The sequence below is a fragment of the Vanellus vanellus genome (genome assembly GCF_965231255.1).
Source record: "Vanellus vanellus genome assembly, chromosome: 8".
Lineage (NCBI taxonomy): Eukaryota > Metazoa > Chordata > Aves > Charadriiformes > Charadriidae > Vanellus > Vanellus vanellus.
Window position 1 is genome coordinate 11405496 of NC_138913.1, and position 26906 is coordinate 11432401.

A 26906-nucleotide genomic window follows, 5' to 3' on the forward strand; every position below is an offset into this window, starting at 1 on the left:
CAACTGGAGAACATGAATCAAGAAGGGCTGCTCAGCAAGAACAGCCTTGGTAATCATCTACTAGAGGATGCCTTTGCTGCTCCTGACCCAACAGAACCACCCGGGGGCCATGGGCACAGCAAACGAAACCAGGAGCACCATGGGCCAGGGGAAGGACCTCCCCTGTGCAGCCTACAAGGCTGATGAACCAGAGATGGATGGCTCCCCCAATGCCCCCAAGATGCAGAGCCCCACTCTGCTGCAGGCGTCAGCAGGACCAATGCCCTTTCCCCTCCCACCCTGGAGAGCAGCACACTACATGGAGCTCGCTCGCCTGGTCTGCACCTACTTGCTGGATAAGAACTTGGGTCACTGGGGCTTTGCCACTACAGCCCACCTGAAGGTCCAAGGCAAGGAAAGGAAAACAGTGAGATAAAAGGAAGAAGGGGAGTCACATCTCGGGATAAGTGTAAGCTTCCACCACACCACAGAAAAACTACTAGGACCAGGTTCTCCTTGGCTGCCCTGGGGAAAAGGCACTGAGCCAGCTTTGTGCAAGGACAGAGATGTTTCAGAGTGACCTAGTGGGCAGCTGGACCACCTTCCTCTTCCCCCCCCACACCTCTGGGGTAACCGAGCTCCATGGCCAACGCAATCCCCAGGGAGGACGTGCATGGCAGCTTCCAGGAGTCAGAAGTGCAAGGGGGACAGTCCAGCCCCGTGGCCCAGCCCCCCCCCCCCCCCATTACTGTGCATTGATTGTCTACCCAAACCGGGCTACAGTCTTCAGTTTAAAAAGGGGAGCCTTGTCCTCCCTGCTCTGGAGGAGCTTCAGTCACAGAAGCGCTTGCGGGGCACCGTCCGAGCTCGGTTCGAGCGGCGAATCTCCTGCTTGGCGTCACGGCATCGCTGGCAGATGAAAACCTCAGGCACGTTGGATTTGCGGATCTTGGCACAAGAGAGGTGGATCCAGGTAGCACATTCGTTACATTCGATCATGGGCCTCCCTGCGAAGGGCTTCAAGCAGAAGCAGGTAATCAGATCCCAGGCATCGTCGTCTGGTCAGGGAGAGACAGACACTGGTCAGAAACCACCTTACCAGTTGCTGGTCCGGCTGTGGCCGGACTAGCCAGTTCCACTGGTGTTAAACGGGAGAGCCCCCCACTCACCTTCTGCTTTGGTGTTGGAAGCTGCTGTGAAATCAACTGCTAAAGTTGCAAAAGGGGGGGAAAAAAAAAAAAAAAAGACAAGACCAGATGAGCAAGGTGACCCTACACCCCACTTCAGACATGTTTCAGGTCTGTACTGCTCACTCTGCAGAACAGAGCTTCCATAGGGCAGGCCAGTTCCCTGCCCGCTGCTTTTCGGTCCTCCCAGGTCCCGAGGGCACTCCCCTTGCTGGGACAGGCTTGGGCCATCGACCAGCCCTCCCTGCAGCCAGCACGGGTGGCTTCAGCTGAGAGAGGGACAATACTTGGCACTGGCCACAGCACAACAGGGCCCTCTGCGCTCCCTCAGACACTCACCGCTGAGCTGGGAGCTCCCTCTGCTCGCGTCGTCCCCTTCGCTTTGGTCCAAGGTACTACAAGAACTGGGGCTTTTCCTCCCTCCGGAGCAGGGTTCGTGCTCCTGTAGCTGAGGATCATCTCCTGCTGGCTTCTCGGTCCCCTGCACTCCGTGCATCCAGTCCTTCTCCTCCTTCATCAGCTCCTCCAGGAGGGAGGTGGGTTGGGGGTCCCCAGCTGGGTTGAGGGAAGGCTCCAAGAGCTGCTCTTTCACAGGAGGCACCTGTCCCTCCAGCGCAGCCAGCTCCTTCACCCCATCCTGCTCTGCCCCGAAGCCCTTCCCAGCGCCCAGCGGCACCCTCTTCACCTCCTGCTCCAAAATGAGTTTCTTTGCTGGTGGTTTCTTCCGTTTGGTTTGCTGGGGCCGGACATCGTAGAAGCTGGTGGGGAAGGCAGGGCAGCTCACGAGCACGCTGTTGTCCACAGCCCCCCTGGCCATCACGTTCCTGCTCCTTCCGTCATCTGTCAGGACGTGGCAGTCGGAGGAGTGTGACGATGCCCAGCTATCGCTGTCCTGAGTGCTCCCCGTGCTGTTCTGGGGACTCATGCTGCCCCCGTGGGTCCAGGGCTCATTCTGCGAGAAGGGGGAGAAGGCAGGGCTAGCATGGGAAACGGCAGCGCGGACATTTGGGGTAAGGAGGAAGGGGCTGGGGATGGAAAATGACTCTCCAGGAGAAGAATTACGAGCTGGGTCTGCCCATGGCAGGGAGCCCAGAGGAACACCCCGCAAACCCGCTCACCTCTTCAGGGTAGGGGATGTAGCCCGCGTAGGCCAAAACGAAGGTGCAGAATTGGTTGAAGTCCTCCACAGTTCTCTGTCGTTTCTGCAACGGCTGCAACAAACGCCACGTGTCATTTAAACTCCTCAGATAGCCCTACCTGAGCCGAGTACCACAACCGGCCCCGGCCGGCAGCCCCACACTGCCGGGCACCCCGACATCCATCCATCCATCCATCCATCCATCCGTCCTTCCTTCTTCCCCGGCACCCACCTGCATCGTCTGGCTCGACAGATGCAGCCCTTCCCTTTAAAACCCACCACGGGTGGGGGACGGGACGGGGACGCAGTGACGACACCGTGGGACACCCCGAGCGCCCGGCGGAGGGTGAGTCAGAGCTCGGGAGCGCCCGGTGCCGGTGCCGCTGCCGGGGATGTCCGCCCGCCCCCCGCCGGCTGACTCAGGCCCAGAGGGAGAAAGGAGGGAGAAAGAAGGGCGGCCGCCCGGCGATTTGGGCTTCCCCGGGTCAGCCCGAAGAACCCGGCGCCGCTCGGCACACGGTCCCGGGGATGGAGCGCCGGGAGCCCGCGGCGGCGGCGCCCCCCGAGCCCGAGGGGCAGACATTCCCCCCCCGCACCAGGGACCGGGGGGAGACCCTGGGGCCGCACAGCTCCCCCCGCGGGAAGGCGGCCGCCGCCGGGGAGAGAAGGGGATGGGGATGGGGCGGTCCCCCCCGGACCCCACCCCCCCTCCGCCACCGCTGCCGCCGCCCGTCCCCGCGCCGGGCACCTGATGGCTCCCAAGATGGCGCCGCGCACCCGGTCCTGCCCCGACCGGCCGCCGGGGGGGGTGAGGGGGGGGACGGACGGAACGGGGTGGGGGGCAACGGGTGACGGCGACACCACCCCCCCCCCGCACACGGACACCCCCTGCACGAGCAACACCCGCACCTCCGCAGCCCCCCCCCCCGCCTCCGTTCACGCACACACAGCCCGGCACCCCCGCAGCCCCCAGCCCCGGGCCCGCACCGGCACAACCCGGCCGCGCCGCCGATCCACCCCCCCACCCCGCGAACCCAACCCCCCCCTTCCCACGCGGGGCACCATCCCCCGCCCGCACCCACGGCCGCCCCCCGAGGGCTGCTCGCACACACAGACCCCCTCCCAGGCGCACACACACACACACACACACACATACACTGAGTCCCCCCCACACACACAGAGTCCCCCCACACCACACGCAGCGGCCCCCCCCAAAGCCTCCCTCAGCCACAACCCCCCCCCACGCGCAGACCGCCGTCCCCCAAAGCCCTCCTCGACACACGACCACCCCCCCCCCCCGAGAACACACATACGCGACCCCCCCCAGCGCACACGCACGACTTCCCCGGTGTAAAAAGACACGACCCCCCCCCCGCACACGCACACACACAGAGGAGCCCCCCCCCCCCCCCCCCCCCCCGCTCACACACACGGACACACGAGCACCCCCCGCCCCCGCACACACACGCGAGCACGAACCCCCCCCCGCGGGCACTCCCGCAGCCCGGGGCAGCCCCGCACACAGCCCCCCCTCCCCCCCCCCCGCTCACCTCCTCGGGCACGGGGGAGCCGGGGCTGGGCACGGGGCTGCTCCCCGCCGAGCGCGGCCCGCCGCGGGGGTACGGTCCTCCGGGGGGGGACGGGGCGGCGGCGGCCCCGCGCCCCTCACCTGCCGCCTCCCCGCCGTTGCTCATGCCGCCCGCCGGGCCCGGCCCTGCCCTTCCCTGCCCGGTGCGCGGTGGGTGCCCGCCGCCGGTCGGAGCGAGGCTCGAGCGCCGCCCCGGCCGCAGGGGCGGGACCACCTGGTGGCGGGGAAGGCGGGGGCGGGGCCTCGCGCCAGCCGCCCCGCTTGGGGGGGCGGTGTCCCCACTGGCGGTACAGCACCGGGAGACTCCCCTCCCCCCGCCGGTGGGCACCCGTATCCCAACACCCCAACCCGGTCACCCCCCCCTCCCCATATCCCCCCCCCCCCTCCTCGCAGCCCCCAAACCACAACCGGATCCGAGGTGACACCCAACGCCGGCTCCGCGTCCCGTTCACCGCCTCCCCCCCATCCCTCCTGAGGGGCCCACAGCCCCCAGTGGAACACAACCCACCCTGTGTGCCCCCCCCGCACAGGGGAGCCATTTAATTTGCTGAGACCCAAAAAAGCAGCCTTGCCCTCCGTGCCCCCCCCCCCCCTCCTCAGTACCCCCCCCCAAGTAAAGAAGAGCGCTGCACCCACTGCATCCTGGGTTTATTTACACCGCACCCTGTGCGCAGGCGGGCAGGGAGGGGGTGCCGAGCAGCCCCCCACCCCCAGCAGCAACCCCCCCCCCGCGGAAAGGCAAGGCAGCGAGGCGAGGGGAGAGCGGCAGCAGCGCAGGGATGGGAGCAGGGAAGGGGGGTCCCAGGCAGAGCCGGGCCCTGGCTCCCTCGGCACTACAGCCGCAAGGCCCTGGGGAGGAGAGACGAAGCGAGCCCCTGCTGCCAGGGGCTGGGGGGGAAGAGGCAGGGGTCACTTTTAGCAGCAAAGGCCTTTTTTCCCTCCAGGGTGACAGAGGGGACGGTGGGATGTGATGGAGCCTGACTAGTGTTTGGCCAGTTAAACACAAAAAGGAAAAAAAAAAAAAAAAAAAAGAAAAAGGCAGAGGGGGAAGCGAAGAAACATGGAGAACAGCTCCTCTCCTGCCCTCCACAGCGTGGAGTTAAACAGAAGGTGTCAGGACGTGACACTGGCAGAGCAGCAGCTCCAGGCACAGCCCCGGCCGGCAGCAGAGCCCCCCGCACGTCCCCGGCCACGCGCAGCACCGGGCTCCTGCTCCCTCGCTGTCCTTCCACCCAGCCCCGGGAGGGGAGAGCGGTTCAGGTGGCAGGTTGATGGCATGGCTGACGGTCCATGCGGGCAGCAGCATCCTCCTCGGCGCTCTGCCAGGCACAGTTGGGATGGATGCCGAGGTGGCCAAGCTTCTCGCTCCAGCCCCCGGTACAGTCCGGTTCCTGCCTCCCTTATAGGAAACCCTCCTTCCGGAACTGCTCCTTCAGGATATCTCTGTACTGGTCGAAGCCGCCCTCGATGCGGGTCACGGTGGCATTCTCGCACACCCACAGCTCCTGGCACACCAGGCGGATGAAGCGCTCATCGTGGGACACCAGAATTAGACCACCCTGCCAACACACAAGGGGGGAAAAAAGAGGGAACTCAGTGGAGCACAAGCCCAGGCCCGGCCCTGGTGGCACGTGAGGAATAATGTAATTAACTGTCCCTCTTGGAGGGCAAGCGCAGGGTCTGCTACTGGCTCTCCAGGTCTCTGACAAGTACAAGGAAGGAGATCCCAGGAGGAACCAATGACAGCCAAAAGGCGGCTAGACAAGGCCCCACACAACATCAATTAAGCTTTTCTCTCACAGGAAAACTGCCCCAACCCAGGCAACTATAGAAGAGCGAGAACCAGGCTGATTACAGGCTGAGCCTCTGGAGATCAGCTGTAAATTGTGCCTAAGGAAGAGCAGAGAGACCCCAAGGCAGGGCTGAGCACCGCATTGAGCACATGAGGAGTCACAGCGTGTAGGTAACTGGCCAAGATGGGGGACAAGGTGCTCTGCGGTCTGCTGTTGCCTCTCTCAGACACCGTTAGCCAAAGCCAGCAAGGGAAACAAAACACCAGGATGGACAGCTAAGGCAGAAACGTGACTGACTCTTCCCAACATCTGTCCTGGACTTGAAGCTATCACTGGCATTCAACTGTCCACCTCTGGCTGACATAGCAAGTAACCCGAGCTGGAGGCTGCAGAGAGTATTAGAACAGGAGATCTCACCGAGGGAGCCTTACCCGGAACTTATTCAGTGCCTTTGCCAGCGCCTCAATGGTCTCCATGTCCAGGTGATTTGTTGGCTCATCCAGGATGTAGAAGTTTGGACTGGAAGAGAAGATAGCTCTGAGCATGCACTGGAACAGGCCCTGGCTGGGTCCACACCCCTTTGCACTACAGGCACCTCCACCAGGCTGCTGCGGTAGCCATGAAAAACCACAGCCACTGGCATTTGCCCCAAGATTGGCGTTGCCCAGCTCCAGGGACACCTCTTATTCCTTTGAGCACAAAGCAGTAGGAAAAAGCCACCTCCCTCCTTCCACCCCACCAGGGTGACAACCTCCCTCCCCACAAAAGTTCCAAGGACAAGGCTTCCGCGGGGCATCAGAAAGTCCCTGGATGCCCACCTTCCTCCCGGTGAAGCAGGCTCCAGGGATGGAGCAGTGCAAAAATTAACAGCATCTGGGAGAAAATTACCAGGACATAGTCATCTGGGCAAAGGCCACGCGACTCTTCTGACCTCCAGACAGGCTGGCCACAGGACGCACAGCCAGCTCACCCGAGACACCGTAGCTCCCCAGGTGATGCCGGTACTCCTCTTCCGTCTTCCCTGCAGGAGCATGTCACAACACAGCTATGGCACACCCGGCATGACACACACCCCCCAGTGCCCTGAGCTCGGTGGGCACCACAGCCAGGAAGCCTGTGACAGGCCAGCACGGCACTGGGAGGAGGGGGAATTCAGCAGCTGCTTCCAGGCAATTCCCTCCCAAGCCAGGGGTTTGCGGGGAAAACCTGATTGACACAATCAGGACAGGGGCTGCAGGGCTGGTGACTGACTCCAAGCGATGCTGCCCCAATTCCTTGTCACTAGCACCTTACGTAATGTTAAGTGGAGAAGGGAGCAGCAGGTTTTGGCAGCTGGGAAAGGGGGAGCCCGTGCTCGTTCTGTGCCTAGCAGGAAAGAGGGTCATCTGCCCCCAAAACCCAGCCATGGTGGAGCACCAGCCTGAGGTCTACAGACTGCCTACTGCCCCTGCACAACCAGCTCAGGTTCTCAAGGCTGGTGTCCTGAACTTGTGCTGGATGTGGGGATTGAAGCCAGAGCAGGTGGTGTCCCTTAAGGACTGAGGTGACACAGCCTTCTGCCCAGGGCCACAGAACACATCAACGCTGCTCCGTGCGTACCAAAGGAGACCTCAATGGCCCACATCTCTTGGGATCTCCAAAACTCACCTGGGAACTTTCTTGCCAGCAACTCCACAGCACTGATGTTCAAGTCCAGTTGATCCACATGGTGCTGGCTGAAATAACCAATCTTGAGGTTTCTGCAGAATGAGAAGAGAGACCGGCAGCTGGTACCAGGCCCTGTGACCACAGCACTCACAGCTGCAGCTACAGGAAGGGGGGCATATGTGTGGGTGTGCAGGACCCATCCCCATCACTTGGGTAGCCATCACTCCAAAGCACAGCCCAGAAGCCCTCCAGCTACACCACTCCTCCCAGTCCCCCAGCCCTTCCTACCAGGTACCTGTGAGCATGTCTGATCCCTCTGACTGGTGCCAGCTCCCCCATTAAGATCTTTAGCATGGTCGACTTGCCAGCTCCGTTTTCCCCAACCTAGAGAAGCAGCAGCAGCATTGGAGAATGTGAAACCCATGAAGGTACTTTGGAGAGGGGGGGCAGTGATCAGGGAATTTCAGCTTGCTTGGACGATCACGCAGCGGATGGGGTCAGAATGGAAGCTGCATTTCTGTCACTGAGGAGCACCACAGACAGCAGTGCTGGAAGATGTTCCCTCCCCAACCCTCGAGCCTAAGGATGACCTGGTCCTAGCCTCATTTGCAACCAAATAGCATCTCTCTGCTGCCCCATCCAATGTACCAGGAGCTCCCGCTATGTGCTGCTGTCGTCAGCTGACAGTTACGGAGAAGACAGACCCAGTCTCTTCTCAAGAGTTGCCCAGTGAACAGATGAAGGGCAACAGGCACAAGTCACAAATGTGAATTGGTATTAGGGAAAATGTTCCTCATAACGAGGATGATCAAATGTTGCAATGGGATCCAGAGGAACGGGAGAAATATTCCTCCCTGAAGACACCCAAAATTCCACTGAAAAACCTGACCTAACGTCAAAGCTTTGAGCAAGGATCTCCCAAGGTCCCTTGTAGCCACTGTTATTCTGCAATCCCACATACCACACAGATGCGGGACTCCAGGTCAGCAGAAACGGAGAGAGAACGGAAGATGTAGTGACTCGGGTCGTAATAGAAGTCTACTTCGTCTAGCTGCAGGATAGGGGGGGAGAACTTCTCAAAGCCATCGGGGAACCTAGGAAGGCAGGAAGAGGTGAGAGATGGCCAGGAATTTCAGAGACCCTGCTCCCAGCCCCCCTGGGACAACTGCTGCAACCCCCCAGCTGGCAACTCCCTATCAAGCAGGGCCTCTGGGAAGGATGGCCACAAGAAGAGAACATGGATCTGCAGCCTTGACCCTAGGAGGGAACCCAACAGAAACATAGGGGCCTGTCTGGGCTCCCTGTCAGCTGGGACAGGACCCAGGAGGAGCTCATGTCAGAAATGGAGCCAGGCACCCTCCAAGCAAGGTTTCAGCAGACACTTACTTCATGATCACCTCAGACTCCTTGTCCACAGGTTTCAGTTCTGGCCTGCAAAAAGAGGAAATAGGTAACCCAGGTGCCTTGCACTGGAGGTCTGTTCCCACACCAGAAGCCCAGACAGAGTCTTCAGTTCTGTGATGCCCCATCCTAGCCAAAGCCTCTGGACCACAGACAGAGCACCCAAAGCCCAAACCACCCTGGTATCACCCAGGCATCTTGGGAACCCATTTCTTCCCATGAGCACTGCCCCCTCCCCACCCCCCAGGCACTCACAGCTTCTCCAACAGCTTGAGCTTGCTCTGCACTTGGGATGCCCGGTTGGCGTTGTAGCGAAAGCGGTCAATGAAAACCTACAAAAGAGAAAAGCATCAGAGCACTGCAGGTTCTCTTCAGCCCCAGTCACCCTGCTCTGCTGCCAAACCTCCTGCAACAACAGAGCCACATCCATGGGTCATTGCAAGACCAAAAAGCAGCAAAAACTCCAAAAGTAGAAATTACTGGAAGCAGGGAAGCTTGGGAGGTTCACTAGAAGTATGAAGAGAGGGACAAGGCTGGGAGAAGACTGGCCCAGCACTACTGGCTCCTCCCAGTACCTGGATGTGCTCACGGTACTGCTGTTGGGCTTCATACTCTCGCTGCTGGTTCTTCAGCCGTTCCTCCTTGATCTTCATGAAGTTCTCAAAGTCCCCGCGGTATGTATCCAGCCGCTGCGAGTGCAGGTGGATGATGTCCGTGGCCACTGCGTTCAGGAAGTTCCTGTCATGGGACACCACGAGGATGGTCGACTGCCAGGTCTGGAGGAGACAGCAAGAGGGAGATCTGAGCATCTTCAAGCCAGAGCGCAGTGCTTGGTCCCACCACCCAGCAAGGCGAGACACCAGCCTGAAGGATGCCTCTGTCCCTTGCCCTCACTCTGTCCCAGGGCTTCCTGCCACCCCCCTACCTGCAGGTAGGTCTCAAGCCATAAAATGGCCCTCACGTCCAGCATGTTCGTTGGCTCTGAGGGAAGGGAAAGAGGAAATGAGGTCAGGAGGGATGAGGATAGCTGTATTACACTTTATTTTTGTTTGTTTGGTTGGTTTTTTGTTTTTTTTTTTTTTTTTGTTTGTTTGTTTTTTTTTTTTACACAGGAAAGACTAGCGATCAGCATCGTGGAGGAAGAGACCCTGCGTGGGGACCTGACTCAACAGTTCAGGGGACTAACGCGTGCAGGGTGTGCTGAGGCAAGCGGGCACGGGGGCTGAGGCTCAGCTAGGGATGCTCCCCCCACTCCATACTGGTACCTGGGCCCTGGTGCCCAGCAGCAGCACCTTGCCCAACCCCCCCCAGCCAAGGTGGGCACTGCCCCAGGGAGCCAGCCCAGCGCTGGGCTCACCCCCTGCGGTGAAGGGACACTCCCCAGAGTGGGCTGGCAGCCAGGGCCCATCACAGGGTCAGAAGAGGGAAAGGGACTGCTTGGGGCACGATGACATGCAGACCACCCAGCTGGGGCACGGGGCAGAGCTCTGCTGAGCGCAGCGACAACGGCCGCCCAAGCAGACTCCCCCACATCACCACCAGCTCTGCCCGCCGTGCCAGGGGAGCACCGACAGCCCTGCCAGCCCGGCCCTGTCACGCAGGGCTATTTTGAGCAGGCAGCTAAAGGCCACGGCATGTTCCCAACCCCAGCAAGGGCAGAGGCAGGCCCAGCGGTGGAGTCGGAGGGGACTCACAGTATCGACTTACCATCCAGCAGAAGAAGATCTGGCCTAGGAAAAACAAGACATGGGTATCAGAAGCAAAAAGAGCACAGGGTCAGTGCAGAGCGCGTTTCACCACACATACAGAGCTGCGATGCACCCCGAGAGCCTGAGTCAAGAGGACCCCCAGGCAGCACCCCTGCACCTCACAGCATGGACAGCAAGGAGGGTTAATCCCATGGCATGAAGGGCTGGACACCAACCTGGCAAACAGGGCTCTGGCTAAAGCCAGTCTCATTCTCCAGCCTCCGGAAAACTCTCTGAGGAAAGAAGAGGTTGCAGAGGGGTTACTGTTTAATGCAGAACAACTCTGTGTTTGCCTGCCTGACGGGCTGCTCCCTGCTACCGTTTTGACTCTGCTGTAACCCACAGAGAGTGTGTCCCTATGGAGACCTCGGGCACAGCACAAGATCCATGGTCCAGCAGGCAGGTGGCTTGGGTCCCTCAGGGCAGGAGACCCCATGGGAAGGGCAGGAACAGACCCTCACCCTCCCACAGGGGTCCCCTCCCTTACAGCCACAGCAAGGCCTGGGGCTCGCTAGCAGCAGCATCGCTCCAGACCCATTTCTGTCTCGATGCCCAGAACCTGAAGACTTACTTGGTTGTCTGTTGTTGCATCTTTGCATTAAAGCCCAGCCCAGCAAGAATGACGGATGCCCTGGGGAAAAGGAGAGAGAACTGGAACCCAGCTACAGCATCCAGCCGCAGAGCACAGTCTGAGGTCCTGGACCCATGGTCACCATGGGGACCCTCCTGCATGGTTTAGGGCCATTCTGGCACAGGAAAACTTCCCTGCACGCCCAAGAGCAGCGCTTGGCTGGGAAATGCAGCCCAACAGGGCACAGCATCCACATGAAGTCCTAGGAGATTTGCAAGAAGCTTTCAGCTCTTTGGCCAAGAAGAGAGTCGCTACCACCAACATCCCAGAAAAGTTCCCCAGACCACCAGGAACCTGAGGTCTGAGAGAAACAGCAGCAACAATGCTAGCCATTTGGGACAAAAAAAAAAAAAAAATCCCTCCAGCTTCACAGGGGAGCTCGACTACTAACTCAACAGAGCTGTGACAGAAGAAGAGACAAGAAGAGCAGTAGGGAGAGCCCCCTGTCCCCACAAGCTGGATCCCAGGGCCACAGCATCACCCTTCCATGCCCCATACCACTGCCCAGGACAACAAAAAGTGGTGCCCACAGGGCTGCCTCACCTTGCTGGGGCCTTGTCTGCCTCAATCTCCTCCAGCTTTGCGTAGATCTCTGACAGCCTGGCACCTTCTGTCCCTTCTCCCCTAGGGCAGGACAAACAGGAGTGTATGGGACTGACCAGGGTTAGGGTTTGGGTGCTGGTGGAGGCTGATCTCCCCAAGCAAGACATAGCCCAGCCCTGCTGGAGCCCTCCATTTGAAGGGAGAGACTTCAGAACAAGACCTCATGGTCAAGAAGCCACAGAAGGGCTGGAAACGCAGTGGCAACGTCTCACCTGCCGGCATTAATCTTAGCTGTCAGATCCTTCTCCTCCCGCAGCAGGCTCTCACGAGTGGTATCGCACTCCAGCACACTCTGCAGCGCCGGCGTCTCGTCCCCTGCCACCTCCTGCTCCACATGGAGGATGCTGATGTGCGAGGGGATGCGCAGGCTCCGGCTGGCGATCATCTTCAGCAGCGTGGTCTTCCCCAGCCCGTTCCTGCCTACCAGCCCGTAGCGCCGTCCAAATGCCAGGTTCAGGTCTGCTCCTGCCAGTAGGACACTAAAGCAAGAGAACAGGCAGGTCAGTACCTGGTCAGACTGCCCCATGGAGAGGGAGATAACCAGCAGCCACCTGCCCCAAGCATGTTTCAGGCTGTGCTGGTGCTGAGCAATCATCACAGACTTCTCCTGCCCAAAGCCAAAAGGGCCACAAGCCCACCTTGCTTCCTCATCCTTCCCTCTGTCATTTCCCAACCACTCTGCAATCCAGTCTCAACGACCCATAGTCCAAAGCCCAGCCAAGACGTGTCCCAGCTCCCCACCTGCACTCACCGCTCACCGAAGGACACATCGAAGTTCTCGATGCGCACATCATACGACTTGTTCTTGCCTGATGACTCCATGCGAGTCTCCTTCTTGCTGGCAGCTTGGCTGGCAGACGCCTCCTCAAGGACCCTGCAGGCAGGCAGAAAACAGAGAAGGTGGCTCAACAGTAAAGCTCTGGTACAGCCAGATCCCAGCCACGCTCAGCAGAGCGGGATGGGGATGTTTGAGGCGCCCTCCATACTCACAGAGGGCCAGACGACTTCAGGGAATCCCGCTCCATCCTCTTGTCCTGCTTGGCTTTCAGCCTGGCTTCTGCCTTCTCCAGTTTCTTGGCATCCACCATCTAGGGCACAAAGCAGAGTGTTTATAGAGAGAGCATCTTCAGCAAAAGCCCCAAAAGCCCAACTCCAGGAGAAGATAGATCAATCAATCCCTCATGCCTGGAAGGAAGGGAGGGAGGGAGGGCAGGACAGAGGTAGGACAGGGGAACTGGGACAGATTCAAGCACATTTTGAGGAAGCTAATCAGGCCAGAAAATTACTTCAGGAATGAAGTCCTAAATCAATTGCTCATACACAACAGTTCTGCCTCAGCAAGGCAAAGGGTTTGGTTGCCCCTAATGTATGGCCAGTTTCTCTAGTTCCAGGGACCTGGGTCAGCCAGGTCACTTCAACAGCAGCAACCTGCTATCCCAATGCCTCCTCCACTGTACCCTATGCCCACCCTTGTTCTAGACCATGAGGCATGTTAAACTTTAGCCAGTTTGGAACAAACTCAGCTTACACAGAGGATCAATCAAGACAGAGACAAAAAGCATTTAATTAAATCTGAAGGCAAGGAGGAGCCAAGCGTTTTAATCTGTCCTCTGGTCTTGGCCAGGCTCTCAGCCCACTCCAGCCTATTCCTGCGTCACGTCAAATATTTGTGGCTGACCAAGAACACTCCTAGATATTCCTAGGCAAATCTACAGCCACTGGAGCATGTTACAGACCTGCATGCTAGACTGAAGAGCATCTTGTTACTGGAGCTGTGACCCCATACCTACAGACAGATTGAGTCACTCTGTAAACTATACCGAGCTCCCTGAATCTCCCAGTAAGACATGTCCTCCAGAACTTGAGAGGCCTCCTGAGGCCTCCTCTGAATCGTCTCCAATTTTTCTGAAGATCCTTTTTGAGTTGCAGACACAGGAGCCAGAGAGCAAACCCAGCAGCAACAACTCCAGTGCCAAAACCAGCAACAGCTGCCAGCTTTCACTTCAGAATCCCATTCAGACACGTGGGGATCACGTTAGGTCTCAGCATCCAAGTGAGGGGTTCTCATCCTCAACATGTTACCCCAGGAAGGGAAAGCTCTACAAGAGACTAGCCTGGCAGAGAGACTGCCCATCCTCTACAGTGACTGTTGTCCTTGCTTTGCAGATGCACAACCTCCTCTCCCCATACTCAGACTTTGGCACACCCAACGCACAGGGCAAGCCGTGTCTCTCCAAAGCAACTACGTGTGTCATTGGCAAAGATGTTCCGATTTCCTGCAGGTCACAGAGCATAACTGCTTCCAAACTTCTCCACTCCTGATCTTAATTCTCAAACTACAACAACCCACAGCCATTTCTAAAGCTGGGCTTACAACCTCCCAACAGCAACTCTCTGGAAAACAGCTGCTCCATGCTACTTCCCCAACTGCAACATCCAACATCTAACCATTGCAGATTTTATCTCTCATTGCATATGGTAAGACGTCATCCTGGTACACCCTAATTCCTCAATCAAAGGCCTTGCTGTTGAGGACAAAGGTCCTCATGAAAGTCAGAGAAGCTGTATTCTGAGCACCACCACCACATCAACCACACTTTGAAGCTCACTAAGAAGTTACGGCAAAATAGAACTTGTCAAATTAATAAGCTGTTAACTTCTGTTGAGCCTCTTCACCAGACCAAGCTCAAGAGTTTCACAAACTACAGTGAACATGACGAGGAGGAGCAGTACACCCCGGAGCTGTGTCCCTAACCACAACAACTGGCTGTCCTCTGAGGGCAAGGTGACCAGAGCAGGGTAGGACACCTGCGGCTCCACATGTTAGCTGCTCCCGCCAGGTCCGCTGGCTTACAAACAAGGGCATGGCCCCCCGCTTACCGAGGTCTGGCCTCTCTTCAGCAACAGCCCCGGCAGCAGGTCCACGCTGGTATCTGCTGCAACAAGACAGTTAGGTTGGTGAGCATGTGCTGCCTTAACAGCTGCCCACAACCAGACAGGACTGTCCCCTCTCCGACAGGATGAGGGGACCAAAGGGTGGCTCCTCTCCTTCCACCCCAGCTTGCCCTGTGGGCAGCCAAGTGCTGCTGGCCACAGCTCAGCAGCAGGAAGAGAAAGAGGGGTGCACCTGCGAGGGGGAGCATGAAGCGCACAGGGAAGCGCTCCCTAAGGTCAGGAGAGCGCACGCACAACACCCTGAGCCCATCCTGCACCTCAAGAGCGGGATGGGAGCTGGGGGGGGGGGAACGGGACAGGACGACGTGCAGCTGGAGGTCTCTGGTGGGTGCCACTCACCATATCCATCTGTGATCTGGGAGAGCTGGATGGGGGCATCCAGCAGCACCTGGCTGCAGCTTTGGGCACGACCCTCGTCCCTGCAAGAGAGGAGGAGGAGGAGGAGGAGGAGGGTGAGGGGATTGAGGGGAGCGCGGGGGGCTGAGGGGGGGTAGCCCTTACAGCTGCAGGGTGTTGAAGAGGCGCTGGCAGATCTCCCGGATGGCGCCCTCGTCCTTGGCGTCCTGCGACACCTCCCGCAGCAGCTCCCCCACCGCCTCCACCAGCTCGTCCACCGACTCGAAGTCGCCCCCGCTGCCGTGCAGGATCCCTGCGGGCACACAGCCAGGGCGATGCACACCCCGCCGCTGTCGCGATGGACGGCCGCCTAGTCGCGACGCGGCCGACAGGGGTCACCCGCCCGCTCCCCCTCCCCGGCCGCCTGTCGCGACATGCGGCGGGGCGGGAAGGCCCGTCACGTCACCCCTCACCCGTCACGTAAGCGAAGACCTCGCCGTCCAGGTCGGGGAACTCGCTGCGGAGGATGTCGGCGCAGGACGCCATGGCGGAGGCGGAGCGGGGCCCGGCCGCCGTGCGGCCCGGTGCCGCCGCCGCCGCACGCAGCCCGGCACCGCGGCGCAGGCGGAAGGGAGGGCGAGGCCGCGGGGGCTGCCGGGAAGGAGGCGGGCGGCCGCCATGGGCGCGGGGGACGCCGGGAAGTGTGGTCCGGGGCGGGGCACGCCTGCGCCGTCCGCCGGCTGCCCGGCGCCGCCGCCTCCGGCAGGCGAGGCAAGGGGGGGAAAAAAAAAAAAAAAAAAACTGCGAAAAAAGCACCAAGGCTCACTCGGCAGAAGATCCAGGCCCGCGGGCATGCCTTACTGAGAGAGCAGCAAGGGTGAGGGCAGCCCAGCTGCAGGTGGGAAGCCCAGAGCACCCTCCATCCTGCCGGGAGCTGCAGCAGCTGGAACAGAGAACCAGCACCGCTGGAAGCAAAAGCATCACTTGTTCTTCTCAACCTGCTAACCCCCAAGGCCGGGGGACCAACAAAAGCACCACCCCCACCCTCCCAAGATACTCTGACACAAGCCCAGTGGCCTCTTGCACCACAAGCCCCAAAGAGCAGCACGGGCAGCCTTCTCCGTTCTACATACTTTTATTAGATTCAGAGCTGGACAAATCACAAAGTGTACAAAATGGAGACCACACTACCAGAAGCAGGATTGTGGGTAGCAGCAGCATTCCTATGGCCCAGAAGCGTTTGATAGCAGTGTGGAGAGGGCGGGCTGGGGCCGGGGGCTCTTGCTGCCAACTGCATTTTCAATTCCCGAGGACAGACCCTGTTCTCATCCTGACAGAGCTCAGCTGACCCGCGCTCCCTGGGACAGAGGGGCCACGCTTCCAATTGGTTTGGAAAGGACAGACTGGCTCGAGCCAGCAGCAGGTGGGGGGTAAGTGCTCTAAGAACCTGAAATGCTGTGCCACCCACATACACACCAGCAAGAGTCTAAACCCTCATCCTTTTTGGTCACAAACCTTCCTGCGGCAGGACTCTATACTGACGACTTTGCAAGAAATATAAGGTGGTGGTGAGATGCAGTGAGCCCACCATCTCCCCTGGCAAAGGCCCGACAAACTCACCACCCCAGGCATCTGACTGGTCAGCAACATCTACCACAACAGCAATAGCTAGTACAGAAGCCAGGGTAACTTCAACTCAGATTTGTCCAGTCTATGTTTAGGTCTATTCTACGAGTACATATGCACAAGAACTTCAAAAATACTAGGATATGATGCAAGTAGTGAGACACCAACAGAAGAGTTTAATGGTGGACGTTCCCTAGAAAGATCACGAGAGGATGGGAGTTAGACTAGCCCTTCCCCACCCTGGGACGGGGAGCAGGAGGCTGACTGCACCCCTGCGCACAACTGGGTTCTGAACTTCATCTGCAGCGTGGGTGGTAACTGAGCACAGGCAGGCGAGTCTGCTCCCAGGGTGAGCCACAGGGTCTTTCAATCTGCGTAGAGGGGCCAGGCAGATGTTTTCTCTGAATGTAGTTGAAGACTGAGGAGAGGCAGAGGATGGCTTGGAGAAGAGGGAGCCCGCCAGCCTGCTGGGGCTAGCATCTGGTCTCATAGATCCCGCTCCTGCCGATGTACCTCACCCATTTTATCACATCATGGTCACTGTAGTTCAGCTTTGGCTCAAAGACTTTCAGGTAGCGCACCTTCAGCCCAGAGGGTGCAAATGGGACCTATTGAGAAAGGAAAAGGCAACGGACAGCATTGGAATGGAGGTGTAAGATGCTCTCCGTACACAAAAGCCAGAGCACCCCTTGACTACACATCTAGAAACAGACACCATGAGCCACTGTTCCCTTCCTGAGTCCCTGCATGCATGGTGACAGATTCTAGTGGCTTTAAGGACAATTTTCTTCTGTTAGGTTTGCCACCTGGCTGGCCTCATGTTAGGAAGAGTCACAAGGCAGCTTGGGACAGGGAGCACTCAAACACATGCAGTTCCCCGAGGGCAGAAGGGACTGGAATGACAAAGCTTTGCCAAGGTTAGCTGCACCCTGGAAGGCAGACCAGGACTCACCTCAAAGTTCATGGAGATCGGGGGCCGAGCCCACTTCTTCTTGTCATTGGTGGGCAGCAGCTCGATCTCCGCACTGATCTGGGATTCCTTCATTCCAGCCATACGTTTTATCCTATCAGAGAAAGCACAGAAGTGAGGAGGTGCTCAAGTTTATCTCCCTTTCACTACACATGCTCAGGTCAGACAGGAGCACTGAACAGACCCCAAGCTTTGCCCCTGCAGCACCCCAGACCCAACACGCTCACTTACTTCCAGACAATGGCATTCTCACTGGCCTTGTACTTTGCTTTCCCTTTCATACAGATGACTTGCACTCCACTGGTATTGAGGGGCGTTGGGATCCGGACCTGGAAGGCAGAGTCTGGTGAGCAGGGGCAAGGAGACTGCAGCCTGGGCACTCTGTGCAGTCTCAGGGAAGACCACCTACTCCCAGGAGAGCACAACTGCTATCCCAGACCTCTTGACCTTCCCACTCCCATCTCAGGGCCCAGAGAACAATAGCTACCACAAGGCATCCTAGCCTAGCTCTCCAATTTCTTGCTTTGAAGTAAAGGTTCAAACACATTTTCAGACTCCACAATGGTCAGTGACCAACAGGGCAGAGCTCTCCAGTTCAGGCTGCAGGAAACATGGCTAGTGTTGGATAGATGAGCTCAGACAGGACACCAGGCTGGCCAGGGAGGTGTGGTTGCACTAGGCTCCCGACAGCCTAGCTTTGCAGCAGTAAGCCTTTCCCAGAAGGGGACTAAGCTGCAAAGCCACCCTTAGCCTGTCTTACACAGCTCATAGCCTGCTGCCTGTCTGACATACCATGAGATCATGCAGACAGAAGAACGTGAACTTTTCACAGTGGCAAAGACATTAAGTGAACAGTTGCTGCAGGGAGTGAGGCCTCTGCCAAGGTGGCTGTGGAATTGAAAACAGCTTCCACCTCCCTACTCTATGTCAGTTCCCTTCCACAGCACAGCAGCACCACACATCTGCAGGGCATTCAGTTCACTCTTAGTCCTGTACAAGCTTGTGAACTCATCTGTGAGGACTCCACAGCAGGCTTCAAAATAGAGGCACAAATCCCAGGCACAAGAGGCCATAGAGTTTTATTCTCTTACCTCAATCTTCTGGGCTAGCAAGGAAGGTTTGAAATTTGATTTGATCACCACCTTCACTTCCAGCTTGGTCCGACCCACCTCCCGCACCAGTGGGATCACACGGAAGGGAAGGATAATGTCCTTAGTGGTTCGGTATCTGCAGGGACACAAGCAACAGTGAACTCTGAGAAGGAGTTAACTCCCTTACGGTCTCAAATTGTATCACCTTCCTAAACAGGCAGGCTTCGCATGCACAGAACAGCTTAAAACCATCAGCCATAAAGGGAGCCATCCCAGAAAGAAGCAGCAGTAAGATATATGCTGCCCTAGGGTAGTGATGGTTTCTTGAGTCCTAAGTTTTATATCTGGTTCCTGCCAATGGCCCTGTTCAAGAACACCAGTTTTAAGCACTAAAACCCCAGATACAGCAAGCTAAAGGGTAAGGAAACCCACAGCCAACACTATGGTGTGGCAAAGAGAATCACGCAGCTGGGCTTTTACCACATCTGTAACAGACAGATTTGTGAGACACCCTACAGAGTCCACTCCTAAAAGAAAGGAGGCAAGTGCTTATCTGTTAGATGTTCAAGGGCTGCAAGTCTGCCTGAGAGCAGTAACGCTACTGTAGCAGCAAGCAGGGGCCAACACCAGCCTGTTCATCCCCCACCACCTTACCTCATGAGCTCAAACTCTCCATCTGGTGGAATGAAGCTGATGCTCCTCTCAGAATCAAACTTGCTGAGCCTCACGCACTGGTGGAAAGTGCAGTCGTCGATGGCAATTGACTGTTTGCCACTAAAACAAATCCAAGACAGTTAAACAAGTGCAAGCTGCAGCCCTGGTATCGTAGTGCAGTTCAAGTCTGCCCAGGCAGAAACTACTCTACAGAGCGTGTGGCCATCGCAGGTGTCCAGGAAATGGGGAGGCAGGGAGAGATTTAAGGGACAGCAGGCTCTTGGCTCAAACTTTTCTTGTTTCACCACCACAAAGATCACACTTCAGGAAGCTTGTTTAAAAGAATTCTCTCCCTCCTCTCCCCAGAGAGGAGAGAGATTAGAGTAGCACCCTTCTGTCACAGCCAACACCACAATGCTCAGGTCTGCCAGCCAGCAGCACCTCAGTACTGCAAGGGCAACTCTGCTAGGCTAAGTCTTCTTGCAGCATACTTCAAAGGAGAGAAAACACTTTCCTGTCCACAAAGCTATCCCACTGCCACACAGCCAGGAGATGCCAGGTTCGGGGGTTTCCTGGTCAGAAATCTCTTCACAGCTGTTGATTTCCACACCACTAGCAGGTGGTTTGACTCTGAAGCAATTCACAAAGACCACAATATTATGCCATAAAAGTTATACCTCTCACTTCTAAAAATCTATACAGCTACCATCTGTCCCCATCTAGGTGCATCAGCCTAACCTGCCAACACTCTGCTTGTGCCAAGTTCTAGTCTCTGAGAATACCTTCCTTGCTCCTGAAGTCAGCCAAGAACTCCTCTCAGCTACTGAGGGACTAGAAAATGAGAAGGCAGCAGCAACAGACAAGGCAGCAGTTTAGCAAAAGTGCAGCAATATAGCATTGTGATATCTAGGCTGCCACAACTGCTGGGAGCAACAGGACAACCACACAAGTGTGCCGAGATAGTATAAGCACTACCAGCAGGTTCAGCTGTCCTAGGAACCACCACTACCTGCACGAACGGGAAGCAGACCGACCTTAGCCTGACTGGCTATTTAGTTACACAACCCAGCAGTGTAGTTTGTGCTTCATAAGTGGGAATTAGTCTTTCCTAATCTGTTGCCCAGATGACAGCCAACATTAGTTGACTAGTTCCTGTTTCTTTGGAACACTGCTGGGAAAGCCCTGCTGCCTAACACCACTCCAGGTCCCAGGCAGCATTACCCGGGGTTTGGCATTGCCATATGCTAGATGCCAAAAAGCAACAGTTAGCAGCAGCTGTCCCTTTTGGTCACCTTGTAACTAAGTGCTTCTGGAGAGTGACATCTCCAAGCTCTTGCCCACCAGAGAACCACAGCTACGGAGAACTACCCAGCAAGAGTCCCTGTCCACCTTGCTTCTGTAACTCAAGAAAACAGTACATTTACAGGCAAAGGCACTAACAACACAGAAGCTTTGGGACAGTGTTACTGACTCTTCAGAGGCCTACACAGATGACATTTCCAACTAGGATATATCCCCACTTGGCAGCCACCTGAGGCTCATCCATTTCACTAGCTAGATTCAGGTACAGGAAAGATGGCTTAAAGGTGACAGTGAAGTGATAGGTCTTGGCTTGGCTCTGAGAGAAAAGGCAAATAGCAGCTCAGCTCTGTTTACAGGAACCATTGTGGAAAGTGTCTGAGATCCAAGTTACATGCACAAGTCACATGAAGCAAGAGACAAGGGGGAACAGCAGAGTGCACACACACAGCTGAAGCAGTTTATCTACCTTCCCAATTCACTGGGTGTCAGCAAAAAAAAAAAAAACAAAAACAAAAAACAAACAACCAAGAGAAACACAGTTGAGTTGCAAATGGTTAGTGAGAGAAAAGTGGTAGTCTCTTTCCTTTTATCTCTTCACCCCAAGCAGGAAGGCTGGAAAAGCCCTAAGACCCGTTTTCAACTTCAGTGTGTGTACTGGCTGAGGTGCAGCTGGGAAGGAAGGTAGCTGGGCTCCCAGAAGTGATGAGCCTCCAGTCCACACTGACCACCTGTATGTCAGCAGGAGGGGCTTACCCAGTGTCCGTCTGCCAGCTGTTCCAGTTTGCAGGAACAGCCCAGGTAGAGCAGGCTATGGTCAGAGGGGTTCCTTCATTGTTCTTTGGGAGCGCTACTACCGCATCCTACAAATAAGAGTCTCTGCACTGACTAGAACTGCTACAGATGCAAGTTCTGGGAAAAAAACATCTTGGGGAAGTGTTTCCAGCTGCAAAACCTCCACACTTAATATGTTTGAATCTTAATACTTGAAAAGCTGTAGAGAAGCCCTCTGCATTGAAGCCCTCAGGCTGGTAGCCTGCATGACAGCTGACCTAACCAGAGAAAAGTTAGCAATAACATCTGAAGGGAAGAAAAGATTAGCTTCATCTGTCAGATCAGAAAAACTACTCAGTGCTGCCCTTTCATGAGTCTCTGGTGGCAAGTGGCTTTTACCTCAACGCCTCTTACCTTTTCCCCGTTTCATCCGCAGTCCCTTTGCCCTGTTTTTCAATGACAATCTTGTCATTCATGCCAAACTTGCACTCTGGCATTCCACTCAGATAACTCTTCATCACCACTCTGCCAGAGACATGGGCACTCAAAACCTGACCTGGTGTAGAGAGGAGCACAGTTCAGAAAACTTATGCATGTCCCACTCACAAACCTTGAAGGTGAGAAGGATGCCAGCTCTACAACTCCTACTTACCCTGGGGAGACATCAAGAGATTCACACTCTCCAGCACATCAAGAAACAGTTCGTTGCGCCGATATTTGATCCCTTCACGTCTCCATCCAATCTGTCCAGTCACCTGGCTGGTGATCTGGGACTGCTCTTCCTTAGTCTGAAAGGAAGAAGTGACATCTTAGACCTCTAGATAAACTCAAAGACTAAGAAAGCTTGCTCTAAATCTAAGAGCAAGTGCTTAAAATTTATTACACACAACTGCTTTTGACACTTGGATATGGGTACTGTCATACCCCCCATGATTTAGTCATTCTCTCCTCAGTACAGCAAGTCTTATGCCTAATTAAAAACTGGTCATAACGACAGCAGGAAATGTTCTTCTGTTTTGTTAGCTAGTCCATTAGGCTACATCTAAGTAGAGGGATGCATGGGCTCTGCCAATGACAATCAAGTCATGTCTTAGGCTGTCACATCAGTCCACGTTAAGCAGAGAAGCGGCCGACAGGCCAGTTCACACCCTTATCCAACATGAAACCCTAGGGCCACAAGACAGCTGGTCCCCAAGGACTGCTTCTTAATAACTGCAGTCATTAGAGTTACACACCAACACTAACCTAACATGCATCTAACAGCATCCAGGCTCTAAGCCTCCTAAGAGCACTAAGGATTGCATTGAGAGGCACTGGGAGGTTTCCTACCTGATGCTACAGGCGGGGTCCAGTCACACGCAGAAAGTCAAGAAGTAGATGTATAGCAGCAAGTGTGGTGCACACAGGGTTAACAGGCAAGCAGGTCAATAGCAAGAAAAGGGAGGGAGAAAGAGGCAGGTTAGGCTTAAGGCTACCTCAGGACAGGAACAAAGCAGGCCAGCTTGTCATTAATTAGGCAGCTAATTAGCACAAACAAGATGAAGGGCTTTGATCTTTAACTCCTCTCAGGAAACCCAGCACTCCTAGCAGTGAAATGGCTTTTCAGACTTGGCCCATAATTATCACCCAAATACAAGGGAGAGCAGAGGGAGTGACAGACAAGCCAAATACCACTGCCAGTAATGTTCCTACACAGAGCAGACTCCTCACATTGCTGTTCTTAAAGTAAGCCCATGACATTTATCACAGCACAGATGCCCAGACTATAAGACGTACAGGGCACCCAGCAGTGCAGGCACCTTAAGTCCCATATGAAGTTATATCCTTGTTAATTCTGCCTCTTCCACCAGAATGACTACAGAACACAGAAGTGGGTCCTACCCCAGCAGCCTTGTACTGGGCCCACAGGGTTGCTGGCAGTACATGGTCTCAGCTTTAAAAAAAAAAAAAAAAAAAAACAAAACACACACATGGTTTCACACATGCTCTTACCACAGACCTGGTCACTCCTTGAGCAAGCAAAGCCATTATAACATCTAAGAGGCAGAGAGTTTTATATTCCCCTGAGAACTGCTTAGATGAGTGCTCAATGCATTACAAAGTACCTCCCCTGTCTGTCTCCTTCCCCAAAAAAGCCTCCTTATCTGCCTTGTTCAATGCTTTGTTCAGGCTTAAGAGGAATAAAAGAGGCACACTTAGATGTAATACCCAGTTCTCTGGCAAAGGAACACTGATCATGCGCTGACATTCCCATCTCCTGCAACAGGATTAGTGCCACGAATCTCTACTAGTTGCTACAGAAAGTGACTAGGTGGATCTGGAAGCAGATGCCTGGGGAGTACTGAAGCTGGGATCACCCAGCAGTATGAGTGTTCCCTAAGGGAGGGACTGAAGGCACTCAGGTCCAAAATGTCTCAGGATCAAGAGCTTCCCTGAGGATGAGCAAGTCAGCTAAAATGGGACAAGAACATCCAACTTGTTGTACGCAGTTGCCAGCATGTTGATTAGGTTAAAGGCAGACAGCTACCAGCAGCTTTCCTAGGCTCTGGCAGCTGGTGGCAGCCCTGTCCTCACTTTTTAAAAGTAATACTAGCATTTTAGCACTACAGGACGTCTAAGGTTCCGGGTAACACTAAGAGTTGACAAACTCACACTCCCAGAAAGCACTTGGAGAGGAAGAAAATTACTGCATTCAGCTAGCTAATGAAGTCTGGAGAGAGATGGACAAAATCTGAAGAGTCCAAACAGAGCACACGGAGCACAGCTCCACCTTGGGCTCTAAAAGCAGGTTTAGCTTCTGCTGGAGGAAGATATTTGAGCCAATGCTGGCATCAGTTTTGATACAGGACATCAGTATGGCCTGCAGTCCTGCTATTTGAGTAGTGGGCTACTTCATAGGTAGGGACCAGAAATAAAATCATGTTGTACACCAGCAACTTAAGGTCCCTGTGCTACACCACCCCATTCTCAGAGGCACAGTGGTACTTCCTGTGGCAAGCAATGCAGCAATATCAGCACTTTCAAAAAAAAAAAAAAAAAAAAAAAAAAAAAAAAAAAAAAGAAAGAAGCAGATTTTGTGTTCCAAGATCACCAGCCCTGGAAAGACCACTGCAGCCATACAAGGCAGACATTCAGAGGGCAGCAGCTCAATAAGCCTCAAATCTTTCATTGAGAACAAAGACAAAAAGTTGAGCTTGTAAAGTCTGCCATAACTGTGGATTTTGCTCCTTAAATTCAGCAGGACACAAGCCCAAGGAAAGCACCATCACAAACTAAGCAGGGATAAGGGACCACAGATGATGGACTACCCAGTCCCAGATTTTGGCCCAAGATACCTGCCAGAAGCTGTCCATAAGTGCAGGAGGAGTTGGAGGCTCTATGTACCAGACTAGAGAGCAGACAAGGAAATATGGCAAGTACCGTTTCAATTGTTGCCCCGACATACTGTGCCTGGAAAGGATTATTTCTGCTTTTTGAACTGGGCTGAAGAAACTTCCAACAGAGCAGAATAACTGCTTACTTATGAAAAGCTGTAGTCCAAAACTCTTTATAAGGGAAGGAATAAACCTGTTGTTGAAAGCAGCAAGATGTTGTGACTGGTTTGCACAAAATCGCATAGAAGTTTGTTAAAACAAAAAAAAAAAAAAAAAAAAAAAAAAAAAAGAGAGCTACGGAAGGAAGTGAGGGTGGTGGTTAGTTTTGAGTTTTCCTAGGAATAGGAGCTGACTCAGTTATCTTGAGTGCTGACTGCCCAAAATGCCAGACTGCAGAAGGCCGAAGTGATTTACGCTAGGGCACGGGATGGGGGACTGAGACCGGATGCACTCACATCTGGCCACTGAAACATGCACACCCTCTTGCAAAAGCCTGTTTGCTGTTCTAGCAGGAAACATGTTGCTCAGAGGCAGCTTCTCTCTCACCTCCTTCTTGAGACATGCAGCTAGCCTTGGTACTAGTAGATTAAAAGTTTAAAACAGAGTTATTAGAAAGTCAGTGCTGATGAAGAGTTGAAACAGAGCCTCCAGAGACTTTGACCTCTGCTTATCCTTAACAAGAACAGTCGCCAGGCACGTTCTTGTTTAACACTTCACTCCTGTTCGTACCTTGGGGCTGAAGCTTCACCGAGATCTCTGCTGCAGACAGCTTCAGTACGAACTGATTCCCAGCTCTTTTCCTGACTCACCTGCTACACAGTAGAGAGGACCGAGTTCTAAGCTAAGTGCTCATTATGAGTTGCATAGCTGCGTTAGATGGACAAGGTGAGCAATGTTCCCTGGGGACATGAGAAACAGCAACTGTAACAGTCTTTTGGTTTCAGAGGTTAAGCATGAGCTGTCCAAGATGGTAAGCCTAGTTTTGAGGACCATAGCCCGGAGTAGAATTAGAGCTAGTTTAAAACACTTTCCCAAGAACGGTCCAATTTAAGTGTCTTTTTACTCAAGTGCCCTTTATCTTCTACCTCCATGTAAACTTTGTTGCAAGGGTTAATACTGTGCACAGCAGAGATTCTCATTTCTAACATGAGAAAGCTCAGACTGTACCGATGCTGATTTGCAACGATGTTACATGCAGCGACAGAATATCATCAGCATCCTGACTGACAGCAAGATTCATAAGGATGAAGAATACTTCGTTACAAGCCTGACAGCTCAAAGCACTGAAGGCTGCTGGAAAACACACCTGCTCAGCAAGATTCACACACAGAAGAACTATTTCTGGTTCCACAGGTAGATTTGTTTACCCTCTGTCAGAGGCTGACACAGAGCAAAGCCTGAAGCCAGCAATCATTTACATGCAAGAGACTGGCATTATGCTAGCTCAGGACCCTTCCTCCCGTATCTTACCATGCACCAGGGAACATGAGGTCACACAAGCACAGACATGTAGAACAAGATGCCACTTAACTACATCCCTGCCAGGGTGTTTTCAGTCTACTCAGGCACCTCCACTCAGCACAGGTCAAATGGTTAGCTGGTAATTAAGATTGCACTTTCTTGAACAGGCTTCCAGAAAATGAACTGCAGAACAGTGCTGTACCCCGGATTCTTCTGGTTACCTGACTCTTGATGCCTTGCTGAGTGATGAAGGTCTTCAGGGCCCCTGTTTCAGAGTTCTGAGGATAGCCAAAGTCCAGGATTTCTACAGAAGGGTAAAAGAAGGTTAATTCAGAGCTGCAAGGTATAAACATGCCAACCATGCTAACAAATCCTATCAGGAGAGCGCCAATTAGTGCACAGACACTGCTTACACATTAAATTTCTGGATAAGTTGCTGGAGCGTACCTTACCAAGGGAAAAGAAACAGCTTGATAAATTGACTTCCCTGTTCAGTATTTTGGAGAGGAGAGGTGATGGAAAAACTGTTCAACTGATGAATTTGCTGTTTAAATACAACTGCACTTCAGGACTAAATATCACCTAGTCTAGCCATATCCACAGGGTACATTGATGATTTTTTCCAAAAACATCCAGAGGACAATAAAGAGA

General features: G+C 54.8%; 3 protein-coding genes across 4 annotated transcripts in view; all 3 read right to left on the reverse strand.

Annotated features, from left to right (window-relative positions):
* Nucleotides 1–317: 317 nt before the first annotated feature.
* On the reverse strand, nucleotides 318–3998 carry LOC309674933 (PHD finger protein 13-like; the record flags this gene model as incomplete). The annotated part of the gene is made up of 5 exons (XM_082487123.1): nucleotides 318–1037; nucleotides 1149–1187; nucleotides 1506–2118; nucleotides 2285–2377; nucleotides 3855–3998. 5 exons carry the CDS (start codon nucleotides 3996–3998, stop codon nucleotides 811–813), a joined length of 1116 nt encoding a protein of 371 aa, XP_082343249.1. The 3' UTR covers nucleotides 318–810.
* Nucleotides 3999–4529: 531 nt separating this feature from the next.
* On the reverse strand, nucleotides 4530–15616 carry ABCF3 (ATP binding cassette subfamily F member 3). 2 transcript variants are annotated; one of them, XM_082486965.1, is made up of 21 exons: nucleotides 15480–15616; nucleotides 15172–15319; nucleotides 15010–15089; nucleotides 14596–14648; nucleotides 12706–12803; nucleotides 12467–12589; nucleotides 11928–12194; nucleotides 11656–11736; nucleotides 11053–11112; nucleotides 10658–10714; nucleotides 10441–10463; nucleotides 9659–9714; nucleotides 9309–9509; nucleotides 8989–9065; nucleotides 8719–8763; nucleotides 8294–8426; nucleotides 7628–7716; nucleotides 7333–7424; nucleotides 6574–6706; nucleotides 6117–6204; nucleotides 4530–5451 (listed from the first exon to the last, which is right to left on the reverse strand). In XM_082486965.1, the coding sequence occupies exons 1-21, from the start codon at nucleotides 15550–15552 to the stop codon at nucleotides 5293–5295; spliced, it is 2136 nt and encodes a 711-aa protein (XP_082343091.1). In that variant the 5' UTR covers nucleotides 15553–15616; the 3' UTR covers nucleotides 4530–5292. The 2 variants fall into 2 exon arrangements, with proteins under 2 accessions (XP_082343091.1, XP_082343090.1); XM_082486964.1 differs by having other exon boundaries at nucleotides 14596–14651.
* Nucleotides 15617–16122: 506 nt separating this feature from the next.
* AP2M1 (adaptor related protein complex 2 subunit mu 1) overlaps nucleotides 16123–26906 on the reverse strand; it is a 29971-nt gene continuing 19187 nt past the window's right edge. Inside the window, exons 4-11 of the mRNA XM_082487250.1 lie at nucleotides 26477–26559; nucleotides 22073–22208; nucleotides 21835–21976; nucleotides 19348–19467; nucleotides 18694–18829; nucleotides 17834–17931; nucleotides 17585–17696; nucleotides 16123–17240 (exon numbers count right to left, since the gene is read on the reverse strand). Of these exons, the coding sequence (XP_082343376.1) occupies nucleotides 17106–17240; nucleotides 17585–17696; nucleotides 17834–17931; nucleotides 18694–18829; nucleotides 19348–19467; nucleotides 21835–21976; nucleotides 22073–22208; nucleotides 26477–26559 (962 nt within the window). The 3' untranslated portion in view covers nucleotides 16123–17105. The remainder of the gene's footprint in view (nucleotides 17241–17584; nucleotides 17697–17833; nucleotides 17932–18693; nucleotides 18830–19347; nucleotides 19468–21834; nucleotides 21977–22072; nucleotides 22209–26476; nucleotides 26560–26906) is intronic.